Source organism: Haemaphysalis longicornis, unplaced genomic scaffold, assembly GCF_048455015.1.
Source record: "Haemaphysalis longicornis isolate Haplotype H1 unplaced genomic scaffold, Haemaphysalis longicornis Haplotype H1 scaffold_3, whole genome shotgun sequence".
Lineage (NCBI taxonomy): Eukaryota > Metazoa > Arthropoda > Arachnida > Ixodida > Ixodidae > Haemaphysalis > Haemaphysalis longicornis.
In genome coordinates, this window is record NW_027526335.1 from 213,574,811 (window position 1) to 213,596,971 (window position 22,161).

General features: G+C 50.7%; 1 protein-coding gene across 1 annotated transcript; it reads left to right on the plus strand.

Moving 5' to 3' along the window:
- The first annotated feature begins 4 nt into the window (after nt 1–4).
- Nucleotides 5–19,988, plus strand: Dbe (KRR1 small subunit processome component homolog dbe). Its single transcript, XM_077705045.1, has 10 exons — nt 5–166; nt 2,068–2,255; nt 3,200–3,334; nt 7,529–7,654; nt 11,136–11,219; nt 11,710–11,766; nt 13,263–13,433; nt 15,321–15,513; nt 16,502–16,557; nt 19,780–19,988. The coding sequence occupies exons 1-10, from the start codon at nt 151–153 to the stop codon at nt 19,813–19,815; spliced, it is 1,062 nt and encodes a 353-aa protein (XP_077561171.1). The 5' UTR covers nt 5–150; the 3' UTR covers nt 19,816–19,988.
- Nucleotides 19,989–22,161: the final 2,173 nt, after the last annotated feature.

A 22,161-nucleotide genomic window follows, 5' to 3' on the forward strand; every position in this document is an offset into this window, starting at 1 on the left:
ACAGCATTCAACATGGCAGCGCCCAAGCTGTAAACATGGCTGTGAAGCTCTGAGTTTTGCAAAAACTCTTAGTTTGTGGAGTTGCGTTAGCTTCGTCTTCGCTAACCCTGCGAAGGATTTTGGATCCCCTGTTTGTAACCAAGCTCTGAAATGTCCACGGAACAAAGTGAGTACACTGGCTGCCACTTAACCTGGTCCGACCGTGTGCGATTGTTAGCAGCCCGTATTTTGCACGTTACCACGGATCAATTTTTTCAACTCTTTCCAGCGGTACGTCCCGACAAAACATAGCCTGAATGGTCTAGAGTGTCGTCCAGACCAAGCTAAAACTGCCAATCCTGCCAATCAAGCATCCTACACGCAATGGTCTTGCGTCTGCGTCCATGTCATGGTCAATATCTCCTTTTAGTAATAATGCGAAAGCAGATGTGCGCCACGAGGAGAAAAAAATACGTGTTTTTAGCAGTGGGTGGCCTGAAAATTCCATGTGCCGTCAACTAGAAAAGCAAAAACAGTTGCACTAATGTAAATCGAACACATCGATGGGCCACGCAGCCATGCTTCTACTCAACGCTTATGTCACACAGAACACAGCTTTCGAGGTGCGTTTAAATTATGCTTACGTGCTTTAGATTAGAAAGCATGGTGGGCTTCCATAGTGATACTTCAGAGCTATATCGCGTGTGTGTCTGGTTGGTTCTATGACTACCATAACACATTGTATTGGCCTAGAAAATAACAGCTGCCCTCAGAGGCTCACGGCTGATTAATTAACAAGCCCACCCACAATCCCTCCAGCAGGAGGCATTGTGGTCAAAGAAAATGATATCTGCGTAGGACCGATCGAGCCATTTTCGTTGCCATAATGCTTTCGCAATCGTGTAAGCAGACTTAAGTCTCTCACAGTAATTTTTTTTTGTGTGTGTGTTTGTGTGTGGCCATGGCTACTGTTTTGTGATAGCTGCATCTCGCGCCCGCTTCACAATTCGCGATGAGAGCAGCCCGTCTTGATTTTTACCCAACCGCCCAAACTGCTGCCGTTCACTTAAGCCACAGCCGACATAGTCATCTCTAGTTACATCAGATCATTTGTAATTATGAGCATTAAATAATAGTTAACAGTGAATCTGGCTAGTCAATGAGTGGTGGCAATTCGACTGGTTGGGTGAACACCAGGACGGGCCGTTTTCACCGTAAGTTGTGAAGAAGAAAAAAAACTTGACTTTTAGATGTAATCAGAAATGAAAGAGGTGAGGTTACCTGTTTGCAATGGCAGTATGCCACTCCGTGTTGGAGCAGTTCAAAAGGTTTGTACAGAAGGTTTGGAAAAACATTTATTTATTTATTTGGAAAAACATCTATGAGCAGTTAGAAAGGGTGTGTAATTCACAGGGCTTGTCCCTTTGGCAACTGCACTACAGTGACAGTACCCGTCGCTTTAACACGTGCTTCATGGTGGCGGGGCTTGCCATTTCATAAACGGCACTACTATAGTGACGAAAAAGCACGTGCCTAAATGTGCGTTGGGTGTAACCAGTAATTGCCAGTACCAGTCTGTTGGACTCAGTACCTGGTGTATTCTGAACAGTGCTAACATAACTGAATTTAAACTTGATCTGAACTTTAGCCTAACCGAACCTTACTGAATCCAACTTTTTAACCCCACCTAGTTTAAACCTAATTTAATCTGCAGTCAACAGTGGGATTCAAAAGCCACAGGGGAGTGGCAGGACTGAATCTCAGCTTTGGTTGTTTGCAAATTTTTCTGCCAAAAAATATTCTCCAAAAGATGCTGGAGGCTACAGTTCAGCAATGTAGGGTCTATTTGTCATGTGCGTCGAAAATGGATTTGTTATAGGCATTAGGTGTAACTCTAAGTTCACCGAAAGGTGTCTTACCCCCAAAACAAGGAATTGCTCCTTCACCAGAGATTGTTATTTCACACAATCTTCACCCACAGTGACCTGTTCTCACGCGTTGCCCGCACCCAAATTGCTCGAGTGAAATCGGAGGTGGCAGCATGCAGTCAGTAAAGGGGACTGGGGGGGTGACTCTCTTTAATGCCAGGCGATGCGGCAGTGGCCGGTGGCTCCTCCTCGGAGAGTGCGTGGTCCATGAAGCTGCCCGCGTTCACCCCCGAGGACAACCCGCACGGGGTGCTGTGCGAGAGCGCCTTTGCCACCCTGTTCCCCAAGTACCGGGAGAAGTATCTGCGCGAGTGCTGGCCCCTGGTCAAGAAGACGCTGGCCGAGCACGTGAGTGGGCATGCATTCCAGCCCCTGCGAGTGCCTGCCAGCAGGGACAGGCCAGCTGCGTGATCACGACCACACTGTTTGCACTTGAGCACGAGCAGGGTCACAGCTGGGCTTACTGTAGCTTTGTCCAGTGGAGCTTCTCCCCTGCAACGAGAACTGAGCGCGGGCTTGCAGGACAAAAAAGCTCCCATTTACCTGTTTGCCATCTGCACTGGTGAGAGAAATTCTTGTGTCCGGTAGAGTTCAAAATAAGGGCAGGATTGCAAAGCAATGACATGTGAATTTAGTATTCCCCTACAATCCACTAGAGCAGTGCCCTATGCACTTGGCACCTGCACAGGAGGGCTGCAATTAGGGCAACACTTTGCACCACTTACATGCTTTCGTGACGACCAGCAACATGCTGAAGTAGCATGCAAAGCTGTGTGAGTCGGCATGGATTCATGGTAGAAAGCAACGCAAAGGATGGCACAAATGAAGACAGGGTGTTGTCCCTGCCTGTTTTATTCTGTCCCGTCCTTTCCACTGCTTTCTACCAAGAACCTACGTTTGCTGTGGCAGAGCTCAGTCTGCTGGATCTGTGGCCTGTAGTGCGTGAGCTTTTAGCCAAAGCCACAGTGCTGCATTTGCTGGCCTGCCCCAAATGGTACTTGCTTTGCGCCGTGGTGGATTGCAGTTTAATAAGCCAGCATCAACACCAAATGGTACACCTAACTGGACAGCTAGTGAGCAGTTGGTGCGATGAAGTGGTGCCCTTTGATGGCTGGAAGCAGCAGTGCTACACTTGGTGGATGCCTATTCTGCCATGGAGCGAGGTGGACGAGTGAGCGGTAATCTGTCAGACACTGTGCTGAACTGTGGGTGTTAATGTAGGGGTTACTTGCGTAGCTCATAGTGTTGTTAGCATGGCCTCCCCACCCACCTATTCCCCCACCACCGTGCAGGGCGTCAAGGGTGAGCTGGACGTGGTGGAGGGCAGCATGACAGTGGCCACCACACGCAAGATGTGGGACCCCTACATCATCCTCAAGGCGCGCGACATGATCAAGCTCCTCTCGCGCAGCGTGCCCTACGAGCAGGTGCGTGGGCTCACCACACCTCCCTCGGCCGACATCAGTCCAGCGTAGCGCCCGCTTCTTCGCCCCTTGTATACGAGCCTCACATTCCCTAGACCAGCTGCCTCGAGGCAGTACTTTCTTTGCTTTGCGGTCGTCTTTCTGGTTTCAGCAGCCACGCCCCTTCATAGTGGTCAACTCTGCTGGGCTGCAGTGCATCTGCCATTATGAGCCGCTTGTTGGCTAGATAGCTTAGGTTGACTACATGTAATGCACATATTGCTTCATGCCTGTGTACAAATCGTTTGTGGACTATTCTGGTGATTCATTCCTCTAAAATAACGGTGATGCAGTTGAATGTGCTGTAACTGCCGGGTTGGTCTGGCAAAATCGCGCATTAAAAATTTTCTGTTGGTGCTGGTAAAATGAAATGAAGAAAGGAAGAAGGTACTATCGGTCTCCTCGATTTGGCTACACTTTCTGCACTAGTTCACAAAAGTGCCGTGCAAGTGCAGCGCCAGTTCTTTGAGTGCGAGTGCAGCCGTACACTAGCGCTTTCCGTGCAGCGGCCGAATCGAGGGCAAAAGTGCAGAAACGTCGTCTGCTGCGGTCCGCGTTTGCGCGCGCACGTTGTTTTTTTATTTGAAATGGCGTGCATTTTGGCTGCGGCCATGGAAATTGTGGACTCCGACAGCGACGAGGAATTTGACTGTGCCCTTTCTATTGCTTTGTGCAAAGTGGCACGGGTCGACCGTCACCGAGTGAACGGGTACTTCGAACAGGTGACAACCAAATACTTAGACTTCGAATTCAAGAGGCTGTTCCGGTTGTTGCGCGAGACGTTTGACAATTTGTGCGCGCGGTTCAGGCTCTCGCCTTTCTTCCCGAAAAGTGTCTCCGGCCGTCCACAAATCACAGCAGAAAAGAGTTGCCTGATAACACTGAGCTACCTTGGTAGCCAAACCAGCATTTACTCAGTAGCCGATCGATTTGACGTTTCGGAATCGTCGGTTGTGGTGTGCATGCGGAGGGTGCTGAACTTCTTGCAAGCGGTAAGCGCTGAAGTGATATGCTGGCCAAGTGCTACCTACATCGCCCGCAGCAAAATGGCCTTCCTGGCAAAAAGCGGCGGGAAAGGGCCCCGCAACACCGTGGGGTGCATTGATGGCTCGCACATCGAGATCCTGAAGCCAGACGAGTCCACTGCCTCGTATATCAACCGGAAGAAGTGGCCGTCAATTATTCTGCAGGCAGTTTGCAACGACCAGAACAAGTTTTTGGATGTATTCATTGGCTTCCCTGGTTCTGCTCATGATGCCCGGGTGTTGAGAGAGAGCCCTTTCTTCGAAGAGGCTGCAGCCAAGTGTGGCGATGGTTATATACTCGGAGATTCTGCGTACCCCATGCTACCTTGGCTTTTGCCACCATACAAAGACAATGGCTCCAGTTTTTTTTCGTGGAAAAAAAGATTCAACAAGTACCACAGCCAGCAGAGGGTGGCCATCGAAAACTGCTTTGGCCTTTTGAAGCAACGCTTCAGAAGACTATACCTTGTCGATGCCAAGACAATTATGCAGTGCTGTCGCATTGTTATGGGAGCATGCGTGCTTCACAACTTGTGCAACTCTGAGAGGGATTTCATTGAAGATCTTGCAGACGTGCCTGCTCATGATGACGTTGGCAATGATGAAGAATCTTGTGAAAGCGACGCATCTGCTGCACAGTGTGAAACCTGAAGAAGACACATAGCCCAGCATCAATGCTGAACAACATGCAAATCATCGCAAGAAACTGACAGAATTCTTTTATTTGCCTCGACTGCACACGAGAAAGCACGTGTGATCATTTTTTTCCCTCGACAGCAGATACAAGACGCTCAAGAAGGCGCATTTTTTCTTCATGCTGCTTTTGTTTTGCAGCCATCGCATCCTGCATTACTCTAATCAGGCTGCCGATGGTTGTGTCCCTCTGCCGACTGCCGCCTCTCGTCGGTGCTGTAGCTTCTCTGCTGCGGGGTGCAGGTGCCTCCTCAGCTGGTGCTTCCTCATCACCAGCTTCACCCACAGGCTCATTTTCTGGAAGCATGTTCTCTCCATCCCTGTTGCTTTCGAAATAATAAAAGTTGTCAACAAACGTCATGCAAAGTGTGGGCATTTGTGCAGTGGATAGGTCAATTCACAGTAAAGAGAATTTCATTTCAAATGAAGGGATCGAATTCCCACGGTTATCCGGATGGCCACGCTTGATATATAATAATTCAGCCATACTACCATACTGATGGGAAGTTTTACCACAGAAACATGCATGCATATAGCAATTGTGCCAGCTAACAATTCTGTAGAAATGCACATTAAGCGCAGTTTAAATGTACCGCCAGAAAATTAGGACACATATATATTTAATGGGATTTCTTTTGAAAATAACGTGGTGCTGGAAACTTACGCAACAATCCTTCCTGGGGCGAGCAGTGCAACAGGAGCAATATGGTGCTCACGCTCCAAAACCTCTGCAAGTTCCCTGCCAAGAAAACGCATATTTAAAAATGATCCTCAGTCAGAAAATGAGCAAAAAAAGTGAAAGGTCTGCTGCTCATACTCTTCCAACTCGCACGCTGCAGGGGGGCGACCGGCTGAGCCATTCCTCATTTTAGTTTTTTTGTAGGCACGCTCCATAGTCTTCCATTTATTCTCCACTTGGAGTGCACTGATGGGACATCGGAACGCTGAGCTGATTTCGTGGGCTATTTTTTTCCACATGGCTTTTTTTGTCCTGTGAAAATAATTTACCGTATATTAGCACCGCAAGTGTGGGTACGATATATATGATGGGCTTACTTAAATCCTCCCGAGATTCCAATCTTTTCCTTCAGTTCCTTGTATTTGCAAATGAGGAACTTCGCCTTGTTGGCGCTCCACACACCGCTCGTTGCACTGTCGGCGGACGGTTGTGACGCAGGGGTTAAAAGCTGACCAGCCGGCGAAGGCGAAGCTGCAGGCTGGGTCGCAGGCGGGAGAGGAGAGTGAATGACGGCAGGAGGTGAGACCTGCAGCTGACTAGCGACAGCGGCTACCGGGAGCGTAGGGCTGGCTGGCGCTTCTTCGTGCTGGATGCTGATGTAAAGGCCGTCTATAGCACAAGAAAGAGGTTGCAGCGAGTTATCACAAGTGTTTCTTTCCGCTCTGCCGGTTCTGCCTAAGGCATCTTAGACTGATCGAGCGAGCTTCAATAAAAGCTCATCTCTTGGTCAAAATAAAAGTTAATTCTCTCTATCTCGGTTTCACTCACCTTGCGTTTTGTACAAAAACGCGCTATCTTGTCGCAAGTGACCACCATTCTCATCTAAAACGGGAAACGCTGTCGCTTCCACTCCGTTGACAGACACAACTATCATGGTGGAGTCGGTGGAATCGTCTGCTACGATGCGCACCAAAAAACGCGCCTAGGCGCGCTGCACTGTCTGCACCTTGCACGAGAACTCGCACAGGGGCTAGTGCAGAAGTGTAGAAGAACTGGTGCAGCACGGCGTCAAATCGAGGGCCGAAGTGCAGGTGGCGCTAGCTGTACTGGCAAATCGAGTGCGCGAGTGCTGCACCGGCTCAACTGGTGCAGAAAGTGTAGCCAAATCGAGGAGACCATATGTTTGGCCAATTTTCCTATCACTACAGTGTGTTATTTCCTGCCTGTGTGTGCAAGCACCTAATTGGGCAGTTTTGCTGCACTTTATGCATTTCCACTCACATTGCAGGCCAAGCCAATAACGAACCTGGCTCAAATCTGTAGTCATCCCATAGCTCCCACGATAGCATGAATGGCCTAGAGCAAGTTGCATAGATGCTAGCGCCAGGTTCTTTTCGAGAACATGCAAGAAATGCTGTGCCTCCAACAGAGGCTGCTAGATGAAACAAGACACCCGTTGCAGACTTGCACAAGAAACTGAATGAGCAAACGCTGTGACTGAACAAAGCTGCTGTCAATGCTTCCCCCATTGCAGGCCTTTATTTGGGGCAGTAGGACCAGCAGGCAAGCATTCTTGTAATTTGAAGTCTTGAAAAGAAAAGGATTTCTAAACGCTGAGAGCGTCACCTGTGCCCGGACGTGGTATGGCATGTGGGCCAGATGCAAGGCGGCCTGCTCTCTTGGCCTGCACTTGATCCGTTTGTGCTTGGGACTGTGTGTGAGTGAGTGGTGCCTGGTGGCCGCTTTCAATCCCTGCTGCAGGCCATCCGTGTGCTGGAGGACGACGTGGGCTGCGACATTGTGAAGATTGGCACCCTGGTGCGCAACCGGGAGCGCTTTGTCAAGCGGCGCCAGAGGCTCATCGGCCCCAACGGCACCACCCTCAAGGTGCGTGGGCTGACGACCTTGTGAGGACACCCGGCTGCACGATGGCACAGGGCCGTCTTCATTCTGGGACTCGCAGTGCTGTGGGATTGGGTGTGGTGGAACAGCTGCTGCCTCACACCTTGTTGCACTCTTTATTTTTGCAAAACTGGTGTAGAGCTCGGGGCTGTGACGAGTTCTCCCATACGTCACACCCGTGGGGCACGAGTGGGCTGTGTGGCCTTCTCAGGGTTCCTGACTGGGTCCCTAGCCCTGTCAGTGGTGGAGAGGCCCCCTGCACGCGTTTGGGGAACCAAGGGGGGAACAGCAGAAGGGGGCGCAACAGGGTGGGGCCAGGTGGAGGGCAGCGAGAAATAGGTAGCACTACATGGCACCAGAGCTGTGGATGCGTGCAGGCAGCACCCATGTGGTGAGGCTGAAGAGGGGGGCCTGCCAAGGTGCTCACCTGGTCCCCATTCGATTCTTCTTCCAGGGGGCTCTCGGTTCGGTTTTCTCCAATCAGCTAGATCAAAGCAGCCTGCATTCTTGCAGCCCATTCATTGTCATTGGGCAGCAAGTTCGGGCTGTGATAGCTTTGATTGCTGACCATTACCAGGACTCCACAGAGCAGTTTGCTGGGCAGTTGAAGTGTGCAGTTTAAAAAAACGCTTACATCTGTGTGGCAGGGAAGCAGACTATTTGCACTCACAGTCACTCTTCACTTCCTCTGGGCTTCTTCTTAACCACTGCATCGGTCCTGTTAACCTGCCTATATTGAGCACACTTGCGTGTCCCTTGTAGCAAGCATTGAAGCTGGCAGTGAGTGCTGCCTTCCCTTGCGTTGCTCAGTGTCCTGCTTTTTCAATTTGCAGCATGCACCAAGAGAAGATGCACATAGACAGTTGATCTCATTTGATCCGAAACAGATTATTTGATACCCTGCAGCAGTGTACACAACAATGCTTAGAAGCTCTTGAAGTGCTTGTCCGTGTGTATCTTTTCTTTTCCCCATTTGCATTGTACAAAGTTTCATGGTGAGACAATTCCAACTACAGTTAAACCTCGATGTAACGAACTTCAATGTAACGAAACCCTCGATGTAACGAACCACGGAATTTTTCCTAACTTCAAGTGTATGCACGCCATGTATTTTCACCCTCTGTGTAACGAAGTCCTGTTTGCAGAATTTCAATGTAACGAAGTTTCATGGAGAACTAGGCATGAAATTTGTGGGGTCGCCTACGTAAGGCTAACCTGTGAAGCGAACTTCACCTGCTAGCGTTTACGCAATCGTCCCGCCGTATAACTTGGCGGCTCTCACGCGACTCCCAACCCGCCGTGCGCAAAGTCGCGCGTGGCTCCGGGTTCGGGCGAAAAAGGACACCACGGACTCGCAACAAACAATCAACAGGTTTATTATAGCTAATATCGTTGCGCGTGCAAACAGACCAGCAGCCACAGCAGGGAGGATAGTCCTGTCCTACTGCAGCGTTCTCGCAAGGGAAGACAAAGGGTTTGGCTTACCCAGTGAAGGTCGCGGGGGCGGGTGGTCTCCGAGGTCGGGGCAGGGAGGTCCTTCCTCCAAGAGGTCGATGAGTCGAAAGAGAGCAGGCCCTCGCTCGCAACCTCCGACCTCGGCTCTTGCCGAGGACCGGTTCTTCCCCAACCTCCTCCCAGAGCTACGAGCGCGCCCTCCGAGGCGTCGCGGAGGAAACGGGAACCGAGACCCGAAACGGGTTGTTACCGGGGTGGTTGGCAATGTACAGCGCAGCGCATTGCTGCGAGAAGGTTGCCCCCGTGCTGGCCGCGTCAGCCGGCTTGGCCATAGCCGCCGGCGTGCGCTCGAAGTGGGGAGAGGGGGCAGGGCGCGAGTGCGCTCCCCACAAATTTAAGTTGTAGAGGTATATTTTGGGAGACGCAAGCGCCGAAATTGGGTCTCAATACAACGCAAATGACAGCATGGGCCGCCCAATGCCGCGGATGCAGCGAGCCACGGCGTCTGTGAGCGAGCCTTTTGCCTACAAACTGCGTGGCGTGCATACACGGCTGGCGCACTGTTTCTGTTTCTGTCGGAGCTTACTCGTCTACGCGAGCATCAGCGTGAACCGCATGGAGCGTTTTCTCCCCGCAAAGACGCAAAACGCGCCCCGCAAGCCACAGGCGCACTGCCGCAGCCGCGGAGACCGCCCGCACTATGTGATTAGCTCCACGGCTTCTAACCACTTGCTGAAACACAACTCGAGGGGCAAACGAGAGGAGCACACGAGAAAAAAAAAAAATCGGATAATGTGGGCAAAATTTTCACAGTAAAACATCATACGCGCTGCTTACGAAAGAGCCCATGAAATATCCTCCGCGGTGGTAAGCCTAATCGCCTCTGGCGGGGCCGCAGCCGCCCCATGCCACCGTTTTGCCCTTCGTTCGAGTTCGCTCATGCTTGTTGGGTTTAACCGTTCCAGCAAGCATTTGTGAATCGTTATGAGCCTTCCTATAAGCACCCTATGGCGGGAACTTCGAAGCACTCGGGGATGCCGGCTGGCCAGACGATTAGGCTTACCGCCGCGGGGAATATTTGATGGGCGCTTTCGTAACCAGCGTGTACAAGATTTTACAGTGAAAATTTCGCTCACGTTATCTGCTTTTTTTCTCGCATGCCCCTCTCGTTAGCCCCTCGAGTTGCATTTCATGGTTAGAAGCGGTCGCTAGAACTACCCACATCGCGCGGGTGGTCTTCGCAGCTGCGTCAGCGCACCTGTGGCTTGCCGGGCACGTTTTTGCGGGGAGAAAACGCTCCATGCGGTTCGCGCTGATGCCCGCATAGGTGATTAATCTCCGATAGAAACAGAAACAGTGCACCAGCTGTGTACGTGCGCCATGTTTTCTTTCGCAGGAAACGCTTTGCGGGATGAACACTTCATTATAACTGCGAATTTCAATATAGCGAAATTTCAATGTAACGAAGTAAATTACGAATTTTACTAACTTCGTTACATCGAGGTTTAACTGTATACTCGAGTACAACTTAAGAACGGCAACGGAAGTTGCCACTGTGCCTCGTCACCGCAACCGGATATTACTCTGCGCGACGCAAGTAGTGTGTTTCTGGGAATATTTGGAACCGTGGCATGAGCCGGTTTCATAATTTTTTATACTTAATATGCTTATAAACTGCCGCAGCGATGACAAACAAACTGCATGAGAACAGGCAGATGACATCACGAATTCATAGCAGTCTCGTTTCAAAACGCATGCACCCACTGACACCCGGGTCCATTGCTTTGGCAGAGTGATACCGTACACGAGCTACTGCCGTTCTTAACTTGTTCCCGGGCATAGGCTGGCTCACTGTGATGGCCCCTTGTAGCCCCCTCCGCACTCTACTGTAGACTGGGCATGCAGAAGGAGGGTGTGCCAGAAGTGCTCCTGCTGCTGTTCCCAGCCCTTACAGAGGCCCAGGATGAGTGAGTGACTGGGTGTCGATGGTGCTTCCTCTCCCCTGATGCAGGCCATTGAGCTGCTGACCAACTGCTACGTCCTGGTGCAGGGCAACACGGTGGCCGCCCTGGGGCCCTACAAGGGGCTGCAGCACGTGAGCGTCCTCTCAGGGGCACAGGGGGTGCATGCTGCGGCAGAATGTCCATGCCTACTCGTGGTACCTGGCTGCTTCCATAAGGCGGGCAGGGTGCAGTTTGGTACGGGGCTGTGTCAGCAGGGAACAAGCAGCCTCGTGTGCCGGCGTTCTGCCAAGCAGGCTGCAGCAGGGAAGTCTACCAGCCCATTGTCAGTGGTGTCTCCTGACGGACTGAACTGGAACTACCCCTCAATATCTACTAGTATCTACTGGTCATGCCATCGCAGTTAGGTGGTAGCATGGGGAAGTTTGGTGCCAGGTGTGCTGGTGGCCGCTAGAGCAGTAGGCCGCAGGTGATCCAGTGCAGACGTAGCACTTGCCGTGTGCCAATTTATGCACCAGCTATGTGCAAGCCCTAGCCTTGGTGGCAGCCCACCAGTGCATGAATTTTACATGGCCCTCTTCCGCTGCCTCCCCTGCCCACTTGATGAGGTGTCTCCCTCCCCAGGTGCGCAAGATTGTGGAGGACACCATGAAGAACATCCACCCAGTGTACAACATCAAGGTGGGTGCCTCGCCCACGGGGGCCTCGGCGTTTCTTTCTTCTTTTTCAGCGAACACTCGGGGCATGTCTCACTTGTCTGCACCCCGTGCTTTTCTTGAATGTCGGGTTGCTTGGAAGAGCAGAGAGCCAGCTCGGTTTCGAATGGAGTGCTCAGCAAAAGGCACAGCAAGCAGTTGAGCGAGGACTGCGATGATGATTGGCTGGGACTTTGGCAATTAGGGGAAAGGTCAAGAAGAGTACAGGGAGGGGTGTGACCGAGAGGCTGCGAGGGTTATTGTTGGGGCTGTGAGGATGTGCTCAATAAAGATTGCTATGAGGGGACTGCACTAAGGCACTGCAGGAATTGGGACAAGGAGGATGACCCAGACTGTGACCAACGTCAGCAGTGCAAAATGTTTGACCAACAGGGAATGCGAGAGTTGGCTCACTGAGTAGTGGCAAGACGAATGGCAGTTTTAAGGCCTCCTCTTGAAATTTAGTGCGCAGTTCCAGCAAGGAATAACGCACACCAATGGAGGAGAGGGCAGGGCATAGTATGCTTGCCAGCTTTTGCTAGAACCGGGTACAGCTGAACTTGCTTGTGGCAAATAACAAGGTGTGCTGCGATTAGATTTGTACTACTGCCTACCGTGCACATAGCAAATGTTTTCCACAAATTCACTACGTGTGGGGCCATTTATAAACAAAAGTGCGGTAAATGAAATGTGTGAAACCACGATGGACGGACTGCCTGTTGAGCACTGGATGCCCCGAATGTTGCAGTTTTAGAAGTGTGACAGCGGCACTGCCAGAGGTCACCTGTGCTCAGAAAAATGAAGCTCGAGGGACAAAGCATAGTGTACTGTTTACTTTATGCCATCGCTGTCACCAGAATTTGTTTACCTTCACGTGCCTGCTGTTTGTAGCTTTATTCCATGAGGGGAAAAAAGTGAGAACGACACTGTTATAGCCCTGCAGTAAGTGCTGCGCACGTAAAGCAAGGGTGAGGCTGATTGCATGACAGTGGGCTCAACAGGCAGAAAGAGGGGTGCAGCGGGCGTGCTATATGCATGGAAGGAGAGATAGGGGGCTATCCAATGTGTGTTTTGTTCCGAAGGATGCATTTTGCATTCATATTTAACGGAGTATTTTCTGGGTTGGATATGTGGCATAATTTGCTGCATCTGAGTTCAGTGTTCCATCAAGCAGTTGCTACAGGATGTACATTGTGTCCGTATTGGGACTTCCCTCGCTGTCACTGTAAGATTGTGCTTGTGATCTGTCCCTGACTGAAAGATTAGGGCCATGTAGTGAATGGCTTCAGTACAGGGCTGCGTACCTGTCACCTGCCATGCCTGGTTCCTCGTGAGTGGCTTTAGTATCAGAAGGTGGGGCATGCATGGTACGCCTCTGATCACACCGTTCATGTGCTCACACCTAATTCATGCTGGCACTTTTGTCTTTTGTGGAGGGTACGTGCCTCCTTCCCGTTGTGACCCACCGACACGGGCGTGCAGGCGCTGATGATCAAGCGTGAGCTGGCCAAGGACCCGAAGCTGCGGGACGAGAACTGGGAGCGCTTCCTGCCGCGCTTCAAGGCCCAGACGCTGTCCAAGCGGCGCAAGCCCAAGAAGCAGCGCACCAAGGGCGAGTACACGCCCTTCCCGCCACCACAGCCCGAGAGCAAGGTGCGTGCCAGGGTCTCACGCACACCGGTCAAGAACATAGTTCTCAGGGGGGAAAACCTTCCCATTGCGGCAGGCAAGAGCAACTGGACAATGACTATGGATACCACTGCAGACTACATTTACCTTAAAGGGGCACTGACACAAAAATTTTGCACCTTGTTTTTTTTTGTTGCAATAAGTAGCTAGTGACCTACTTATCACCTGTAGATACCTCATTTGCTTCAGCGTGCGACGGTTGTTTAATTAGAGGCATTTTCAATGCGGCCAGTCGCAGTTTCGGTTTCAGCGGGTGCCGCAAAACAATGAATTTTGTGTGAACAAAGCTGACCACGTGATTGCCGGAGAGATATCACAGAGCAAAGCTGCCGTAGCACTGTCGAATCCACGTCGCCGGCAGTTTCTGCGAATGCCCCCACATACTGATCTCGTGAGCCGCTTAATTAAAAAGCGACCGTGGACGCGACGCTGGTGCTGCGACTGCAAATGCTGCCGCGGCTAGAGAAGACGCGCGCTGGGAGCAGCCGGCCGGTCTGCCTACAGGTCCGCCTACAGATGTGTTCGGCTTAGCACTGCGGCAGATATTCAATTACCGCTCTCGTAAGCGGTGCAGATGACAATTTTTAATGCAACCTGCCACCGCATCATTAATTCCTTTCTCATAGAAGATGCCATGGTTGGGACCTGGGTCCAATTTCGTGCAGCGGTAACAAGCTATCACTCGAGCTACCTGCGCCGGCCGGCGCCACTTCGCGGCCGTGGCCACCGCCTGCACAGCGACCGTGCGGCTCGCTCAATGGGCTTTCCGTGTCTGCGGCGCGTTTTCGTGTCCAGTGTAAATACAAAGCAACAAAAATGGAGTGAGTGCCTGGAATCGCTGTAGAACTTTGGCCGTGGCCAGCTGCCCGATGATCCGACGAGATCACGGTGCCTCCGCCGCCAACAATCGGGTCATTCGCTCTCGAGAACAGAAGCTCCGCCCTCCCAGCCCTCCGATTGGAGGGCTGGGAGGGCGGGGGATGTCGATTGCGCGAGGTCCTCTGCTGGCTGCTCGGTTGCGTTTCGCACACTTTAAAATTGACTTTAAATATGTTCTGGGCTGTATTCACCGCTGATATTTTGCAGATGATGTATGTGTGTTCCCACCAATCTATCTCCGAAGTTATCTCGCCTTCAAAATTTTGTGTCAGTACCCCTTTAAAGGCCACCGCACTGCAAGTGAGGCATGCATCAGCTGTGGCAGCTGCTCAGAGCATTGTTGGCAAGGGCGCAGATCCCTTTAGGCACAGTGGGCTCACTGATGTCCTCATTGTCATCCTGAGTGCCAAAGGAGCTGGGGTGCCGGGCAGATCGGCATGCACTGACGCACATCTTGAAATGAGCTAAATTATTGTTACCGTTATTGTTACGTCAGCTCAAAGAGGCTGTCAGAAGTTAGATTTGTGAACTGTAGAGTAAATTCTGGCAATGCCGGTGGTATTCTTTCTAAACGCTGTTCAAGTGCTTGCTCTGTTGTCATGACGCTCATTTCAGCTTGGTTCAGCCAAAGTTGTTGGAGTTGCTTGCCATGCTTAGCCAAGGTTGCCATAGCCACAATTTTTGCAACATTGCGACAAGTCAGAACATTGTGACAAGTCAGGAAGGTGTAAGGTCATGCTCCTGGTGTTTTATGCTGTCTGCTGCTGGTAATTTCATCAGCAGCACTGCGACATCATGGCTGAACTGGAGCAATGCTTTCTGTCAGCGAGATGACAGGACCTGCTGTGAACGTACCACATTTGTGGGATTCCATGTGGCATGCACTTACTGGCCCAGTTTTCCGTGAGTGAAGTTGTTCTGGAGTGAGAGAGGGGGGACACCCTTTTTTCCCGGTGTGGTGTAATGGTGCAGATGGACCGTGAGCTGGCCTCGGGCGAGTACTTCCTCAAGGAGCACGAGCGCAAGGCCAAGAAGACCCAGGAGAAGCAGCAGGCCAAGGCCCAGGCTGAGGTGAAGCGCCAGGAGCGCCGCAGCCGCCCCTTCCAGCCACCGCAGGAGCCCAAGTTTGTGCCCTCCAAGAAGGGGGCGGACACCACGCACAAAGGTACCGTGCCAAAGACATTGTGGTATTTGGGGTCCCAACAGGCATTGCGCTTATGTTTGGCTATTGTGGTAACGTCATCATCAGTGCAGTAGTCTCCTTTTGCTGCGTTTGCTTTTTCTTTTCTTTTTTTTTGTGTGTGTGGAGGCTTCACTGTGCAACACCACAGTGTGGGAAAGCCAGCTTACAAGGACCAAGCTGACGCCATCTTCTTAAAGTCGGCTTCACCTTGTGCATTGCTGAGAAGGCATTTTTGCAGGGGCAATATACGCCTCCTTATTTGAAAATACGAAGTGCTGGAGGCGAACAGGTGGCTGAAGGGAGAGGGGGTGCATATGGCGCAAGGGGAGAACACATGCAGGGAACACTGGCCTGGGAGCTGAGAAAGCAAGGAGCTTTTCTCGCCCTATGGATGCACAAAGATGAGGAAGATAGCGTACAACTGCTCCGCTGTAATACTGCACAGAGGTATGGCACCTGCTTGTACTCGGTTGTCCTTGTTTTTGTAGTGCGCACAATCCTCTCCCAAGCTGGAAGCACGATTTTGCCAAATCATGACAATGTGGTTGGTCGTGGGTGCCCTGTGGGCCTGGCACTGTTTTTTGTTTCTTTCGGTGCCATTGGCTGTCTTGGCATCCCAGAGTGCGAGCAGGCCATGGGTATTTCATTGCAGTGGGTGCCTTTTGCCAGTGACTTTTCACTTACTCTTGGCACACTTCGATTCCTGGCTGCGGCGGCCGCTTTTCTAATGGAGGCGAAAAACAAAAACGCCCGTGTGTACGAGATTTCGGCGCACGTTAAAGATCCCCAGGTGGTCAAAATTAATCCGGAGCCCTCCACTACGGCGCGCCTCATCGCCTGCGTTGCGTCGGCGCGTTAAACCCTACAATCAATCAATCAAATCAATTGCGCAGAGGTGTCCTCCGTTTTGTGCGAGCCCAACTGCGGCATTGCTGTGCTCAGCCTGAATGTACCCGTGTTTCTGGTGCAGCGACCCCCGTGGACATTGAGGCCCTCAAGAAGAAAGTGGTGAAGGCGTCGGCCAAGGTGAGGACACCCTTGCGTCTCTCCCAGGTTGTGCGCCTCAAACCCGTGAGGTTCACTGGCACGGGTTGCCAAGCGACGCGACTGTGGTGATCCCTCCAAGAGGGCAGCCAATGACGAGGGTGCATTCAGATTCTCTTGAGGTGACGGATAAGGGAAATGCGTGCAGCAGTGTCCCAATGCGTGTTCCAGTGTGCCCAAGAACTGCAAGGTGGACACGAGTAGTGCTGCAGTGCCGTAACTGACCTGCTGCCTGCCTTACACAGGTGCAGCTGGGAACTGAACGGGGCGGTCTTTGCAGTACGGAGCTCCCTAGCCATTTAGGAGTGGCCCAACTGGTGTGGCAGCAGTGCTGGAGCTGCGCCAAACCGCACCTTGACAGAAACGCTGCTGCACGGCCCTTTTGCAGGGCAGACTGCACCACAGTTGTGCCGAAGTCACACTTGCGAAAGTCGAGGAGAAAGGGGGTGTGCTTGAAGGCATGCGTGCCCTGTCAGCCCAACCAGAACTGGTGTATACTGACGGGCACTTTGTTTATTGTCATTATTTCACCCCTCTAAACGAGAGTGACTTTCCACTTACTCTTGGCACACTTCCCCCATTGCCCACAACCGCAGAAGGAAAGCAGAATATAACTGATAAAGAGAAAAATGCCCCACAGGCTTTTGCTTGTAGGTAGAATGAAGGATTATTACCTATGAAGGATTACCTATGAATTATTGGTCTCCAACATGTGGTGTGTTTGAATCAGTTTTTGTGCCAACGCTGAATTAGAGTTGTACGCTTGTTTGATGCTCGAGTAACAAGAATGAATGTCCAGGTTGTTCCAAGGTCAATGTACGGTAAATTGCACAGCAGTTACCTTGCTATGCCATGATGCTGGACTTTGATCTGCCCCAGGGGAATTGTTGGTTAGCTTTAGCTTGTTTTCAGGGTGTCGGAACAAAATGCTTTCCATTCTGGTTTCTGCATTGTTCCATTCATAAAAGTTATGTTTCAGTTCAGCCCTGGAACAGAAAAAATAAGGTTTGTAACAGTTCATAACAGTTTGTGTTTGCGCACAAGAAAAACTGAAAACAAAAATTAAAGAACTTACTGCAATGTTAATTAATTTTTGGCACAAATGTGCTAGGCTGTTAAAGAGCTCTTACAACTGCGCATAAAAACTGCAACATTTATTGTAACACCTCTGCCATGCTGACTTGTGTGGCTAGAACACCAAGAACTGCTTGTGCTACAGCATACGCACAGTTCCGGTTGGCGCTTCCTGCGCTCTTCCCAAAATGCAAGCACAGATATGGTTCTCAGGAAGTGAGCACAAGGTAGCGGGTTAGATTCCCGGCCGTGGCGGCCGCTTTTCTGATGGAGGCGAAAAGCAAAAGCGCCCGTGTGTACGAGATTTTGGCGCACGTTAAAGATCCCCAGGTGGTCAAAATTAATCCGGAGCCCTTCCTTTACGGCGCGTCATCGCCTGCGTTGCGTCGGCGCGTTAAACCCCACAATCAATCAATCAATCAAATGGTTCTCGGAAGGCGCGCCTCCTTGTCCAGTGTGCCTAGCACACTTGAAAAATTTGGTTGGGGTGCAAGCCAGCCTCAACTTCTCTTTCCTGAAGAAACAACTTTGAGGGCATCTTTGGGTTCCTCTGGAGCATCACTTGGATCGTGCCACTGTTCTGCTGCTGTTGTTGGTGGCCTGCAATGCATTTCCGGGTCCTCATTAGGTGCATCCTTTCTGGGCATATTCGAGAAGACGATAGGTGAGAAGAAGGCGACAGCAGTGCAGCACAAAAAATATTTGTATCGCAGAGGTCTTGCTCCCTCTTTTGGCGGGTTGGCGGGAAGCCAGCTGCCAGACGTTGGCTCGGTGCTTTATTCTGCTTTGTTTTTTTTTTTTTTGTTTTTTTTTTCCTGTGTTTGTTTAACCAGAAGTGGACTGGCTTTAGCGCACTCTGCGAGCGAACCTGTGGCAATGTTCCTCCTTGCTGCATGCAAGTTGAAATGAACGCCAGATACCTGAACTTTCCACTCAAACCGAAAATTGAAGCAGATTTATTTTGGTTTACTTCCTGAACGAAATAATGAATAATGTTTTATTTACAATGTTGTTCTGGCCAAAAATATTGTTTTTTTTTTTTTTTTTGTGGTTTTCGTTTTGTTCTGACCCCGTGCTTGTCTATGTAATGGCACAGGTCACAGAATCTTGTTTGTGTGATTGGTGGCTGCCAGTGCAAGTTGTTGACGTAAGTTAATGTGGTTCCCTTTTATTGCATCATTTGAATGTTGACGCACAGTTAACACGCCGACAATTATGTTTTTACTGCTGGCCCATAATGCATCACTCCTGCCCATATTGTGTCACCGTAAGGCAAGTTTTAAAAGTCTTTCAATACTGCTCATGTTTTTATTTTGGTTAATAAGAGGTATTTTGTGGCTGAAATGAAAATGTGTTCATGTCTTATTTAAGGGGGGACACCCCTCTTAAAGCTATTTCTTTTAATTTTTAAGCAAACTCTGTGAAACTTGTCAGTCTTGCTGCTTTTCCCCCTCTGATTTCAAATATGGCATTATTTTTTAGTTGGTCAATTAGGTCCCGAGATAATTAGAGGTAACTAACCATTTTTGGAGGAACAATAGACAAAACTGTGTTGGTCAGAAAACTGTAATTTTTACATTTTCCAACAGTATGAACCCTGGTGAGTGCAATAAGGCAATCAGTTTTTTTATGTGTCACTTGGAACTAATTTTACAGCTCATTAAACTTCAGTGTTTGAAGTTGGCACTCAAAATGGCTCCTTGCCAGTGTTGCCACCAAGGTTTAATGAACTGTAAAATTAGTTCCAAGGGATGTATAAAAAACTGATTGTCTTATTGCACTCACCAGTGTTCATAGTGTTGGAAAATGTAAAGATTAGTTTTCTGACCAATACAGTTTTGTCTATTGTTCCTCCAAGAATGGCTAATTACCTCTAATTATCTCGGGACGTAATTGACCAACTGGAAAAATAATGCCATATTTGAAATCAGTGGAGGAAAGGCAGCAAGTCGGACAAGTTTCACAGAGTTTACTCAAAAATTAAAAAAGTTTTTTTAAGAGCAGTGTCCCCCCTTAACACTGGGCCCCATGCTAATCAAGTGGCTGTGTGTTTTCATCAGTGAGCAGATGGTTGCATGCCAAGTGTCCCCCAATCAACTGGTGCCCTTCTTTTCTTTTTCCCGCACGCAGAAGAAGCCGGAGAAGAAAATCCAGTGGCAGAGCTGAGCTGGCTGGGCGTCAGTCACAGCCCATCCCCGTCACCCCTTCATTCTGCATGGCAGTGCCACGGTGCTCGTGACCTCCCCTTCATTGTACAGCTGTGCCCAGTGGCACCATCCTGTTCATGTTTTGCTCATGGATTGTTTTGTGGGGCCAATAAAGGAGTTACCGTACTTCACTGTTGGACGGCTCGTGTTTGTCAATGTGCACCAGGGGCAAGTGATCTGTCCAGAGAAGTGCTCTGTGCAGAAGCGATGTGGTTGCTAGCCACAGCTGCCAACCTCCATTTTGTCATTGTCAGTGCCCTAGACTGCAATTAGCGACGGCTTCAAGCATTCACTTGCTCTCAGGCCTGGGACCCAGCCAATTTATGGGGAAAGAAATGCCACTTCTGTTAAGTATTGGACGAATCAGTGAAAGCATAGAATATTTGACAGGTTATGGGCATATTCACGTGCATCCAAAGACATTCCTCAGCACACACCTTGCAGACACGAGGAAATGATTGCAGTGCTCTAAAGGCACAAATACACATCATGCTGCTCTGCTGTTTCACCCAACCTGCGACAGTTAAGAAGATTGCCACTCCACCTTGGCGCATGCAGATCTGGGTGCAGAATACCTACATCAGGCACTACTGGCTCCAGCTTGTGTGCGTCTTCTTGCCACAGCACTGCAACTCGGATGCTGTGGGCCATTGCTGGGATGACTTTACAGGGCCCTGCAGGTCGGGGCACACGGCGGTCACCGCCATCCCAAATGCTGGTCAGCATTCCATTGCAACCTTCGACCCACGATGGCACCTGCCTGCTCCAGTGGCTGCTCTTTCAGTGCTCGCAGCAAGAGCAATGCATACTCATGGCCATGGACCTTTGTAAGGCATTTGTCTTGTGAGGCACTGCGGGAGGAGCAGCAGCAGCGAAACTTTATGACAAGAGGCAGCTAGGGCCTTCTGCACAGGTACGGTCCCTATTCAAGGAACCCGTTGGTCGAGGCCGCTGCTCTCACCGTTGAGCAAGAGCCCTTTGGGACTCTAGCCATGAGCAATTGAGCAGGGCCATGCCTGTCTGGCAGGGGAAGGGTTAGGGGAAAAAGCAGAATTTTCCTGACACCACGCATCTGTTTTAGGACAGCAGCAGCTTTTGAGCCGGTGGTATTGTAGTAATGGTGAAGGCTTTCTCTGAACCACAGAAGCGGTTTCCTCATCACCGCGCTGAGAGAGCACGGGTGAGGTGCACGGTGGGTAAGCGCTCGGGCAGCTGCATTCTCAGCCTTGTTACCTCTTTGGCCTCACAGGCTCGGTGCGAGTCCATGATTGCGGTCCTTGAATTGGGTCCTAGGCCGTGACTGCTGCGGCTGTCGCCTCGGCTTGCACAGGGTTAGGCGCCTCGTAGCAGAGCCCATCGACATGCTCGCCCCTGTGAATTACATGGGCAGTGGAGGATCTGGAATAGTCCTGCCACGTCAACCTTGCCTGTTTCTGTATTGTCCTTCAAGGGTCCGAGCACGTGCTTCCTGCCTTCCTTCGTGTGTGCATTTCTCCATGTTACGGGGAAGTGGCTGCACCCAGAGCTTGTGCCCCCGCAGCACTGGGAGTTTGCGCATCTCCTCTGGAGTGCATTCATGATTCATAAGTAGGCGATCAAGCAAGTGGAGCCCAGACACCGTCTGTGCCAGTCTCTCGTATTGGTTTGTGAGGTGGGCCTGTTCCAGCTGTTGATATGGATTGAGCACTCCCAGCACCAATAACCTGGACTTTGGAGGTAGCCACCAGGAGGTCCGGGGCCCGTTTTGTGGCCTGTCTAATGATGGCATCAACGCGGTTCTTGTGTTGTGTGCTGGTATGTGGGTAGAGTATGGAAAAGAGGATTCCACTGGTCACGAAGGCGTGCGCGAGCTGGAGCGTGTCCCTGCCCCATAACCCACTGCACCTGTTGGATACACGGTGTATCATCCATCCGACCAGTCTTGCATTGTATCTCCTCTTCTGCCCCTAGGGCTCACAGCAGCGCTTCCTTCAGTGACGCGACAGCCTTGCTGGGGGCCATTCGACCACTGATGCAGCTCAATGACGATTGAAATAGCATCATTGTACTCCCGGTACCAATGCTCTAATGCCTTGTCATTGCCATTTTCTTGTTTCAAACATTTCCAGTAATAATGTCCATGCGGTTCCACAACTGCCCGGCAGCATGGTACGTCTTATTTACACTACCGAGGTGGTACCAGTGAGTTGTGGTGCGTATACAAACAGGAAAAGTATGAACAGCGGTGGTGCTTGCAGTAGAGTGGGTGGGAGCTCTTCACTGCATAAAAGTTGCAAAACACTCCCTTAGAACTTGACAGCCACCA

Coding starts and splice junctions, on each gene's coding strand:
- Dbe (XM_077705045.1), top strand. Junction 15,514..16,501: donor GGCGGACACCACGCACAAAG/GTACCGTGCCAA, acceptor TTTCTGGTGCAG/CGACCCCCGTGGACATTGAG. Junction 16,558..19,779: donor TGGTGAAGGCGTCGGCCAAG/GTGAGGACACCC, acceptor TCCCGCACGCAG/AAGAAGCCGGAGAAGAAAAT.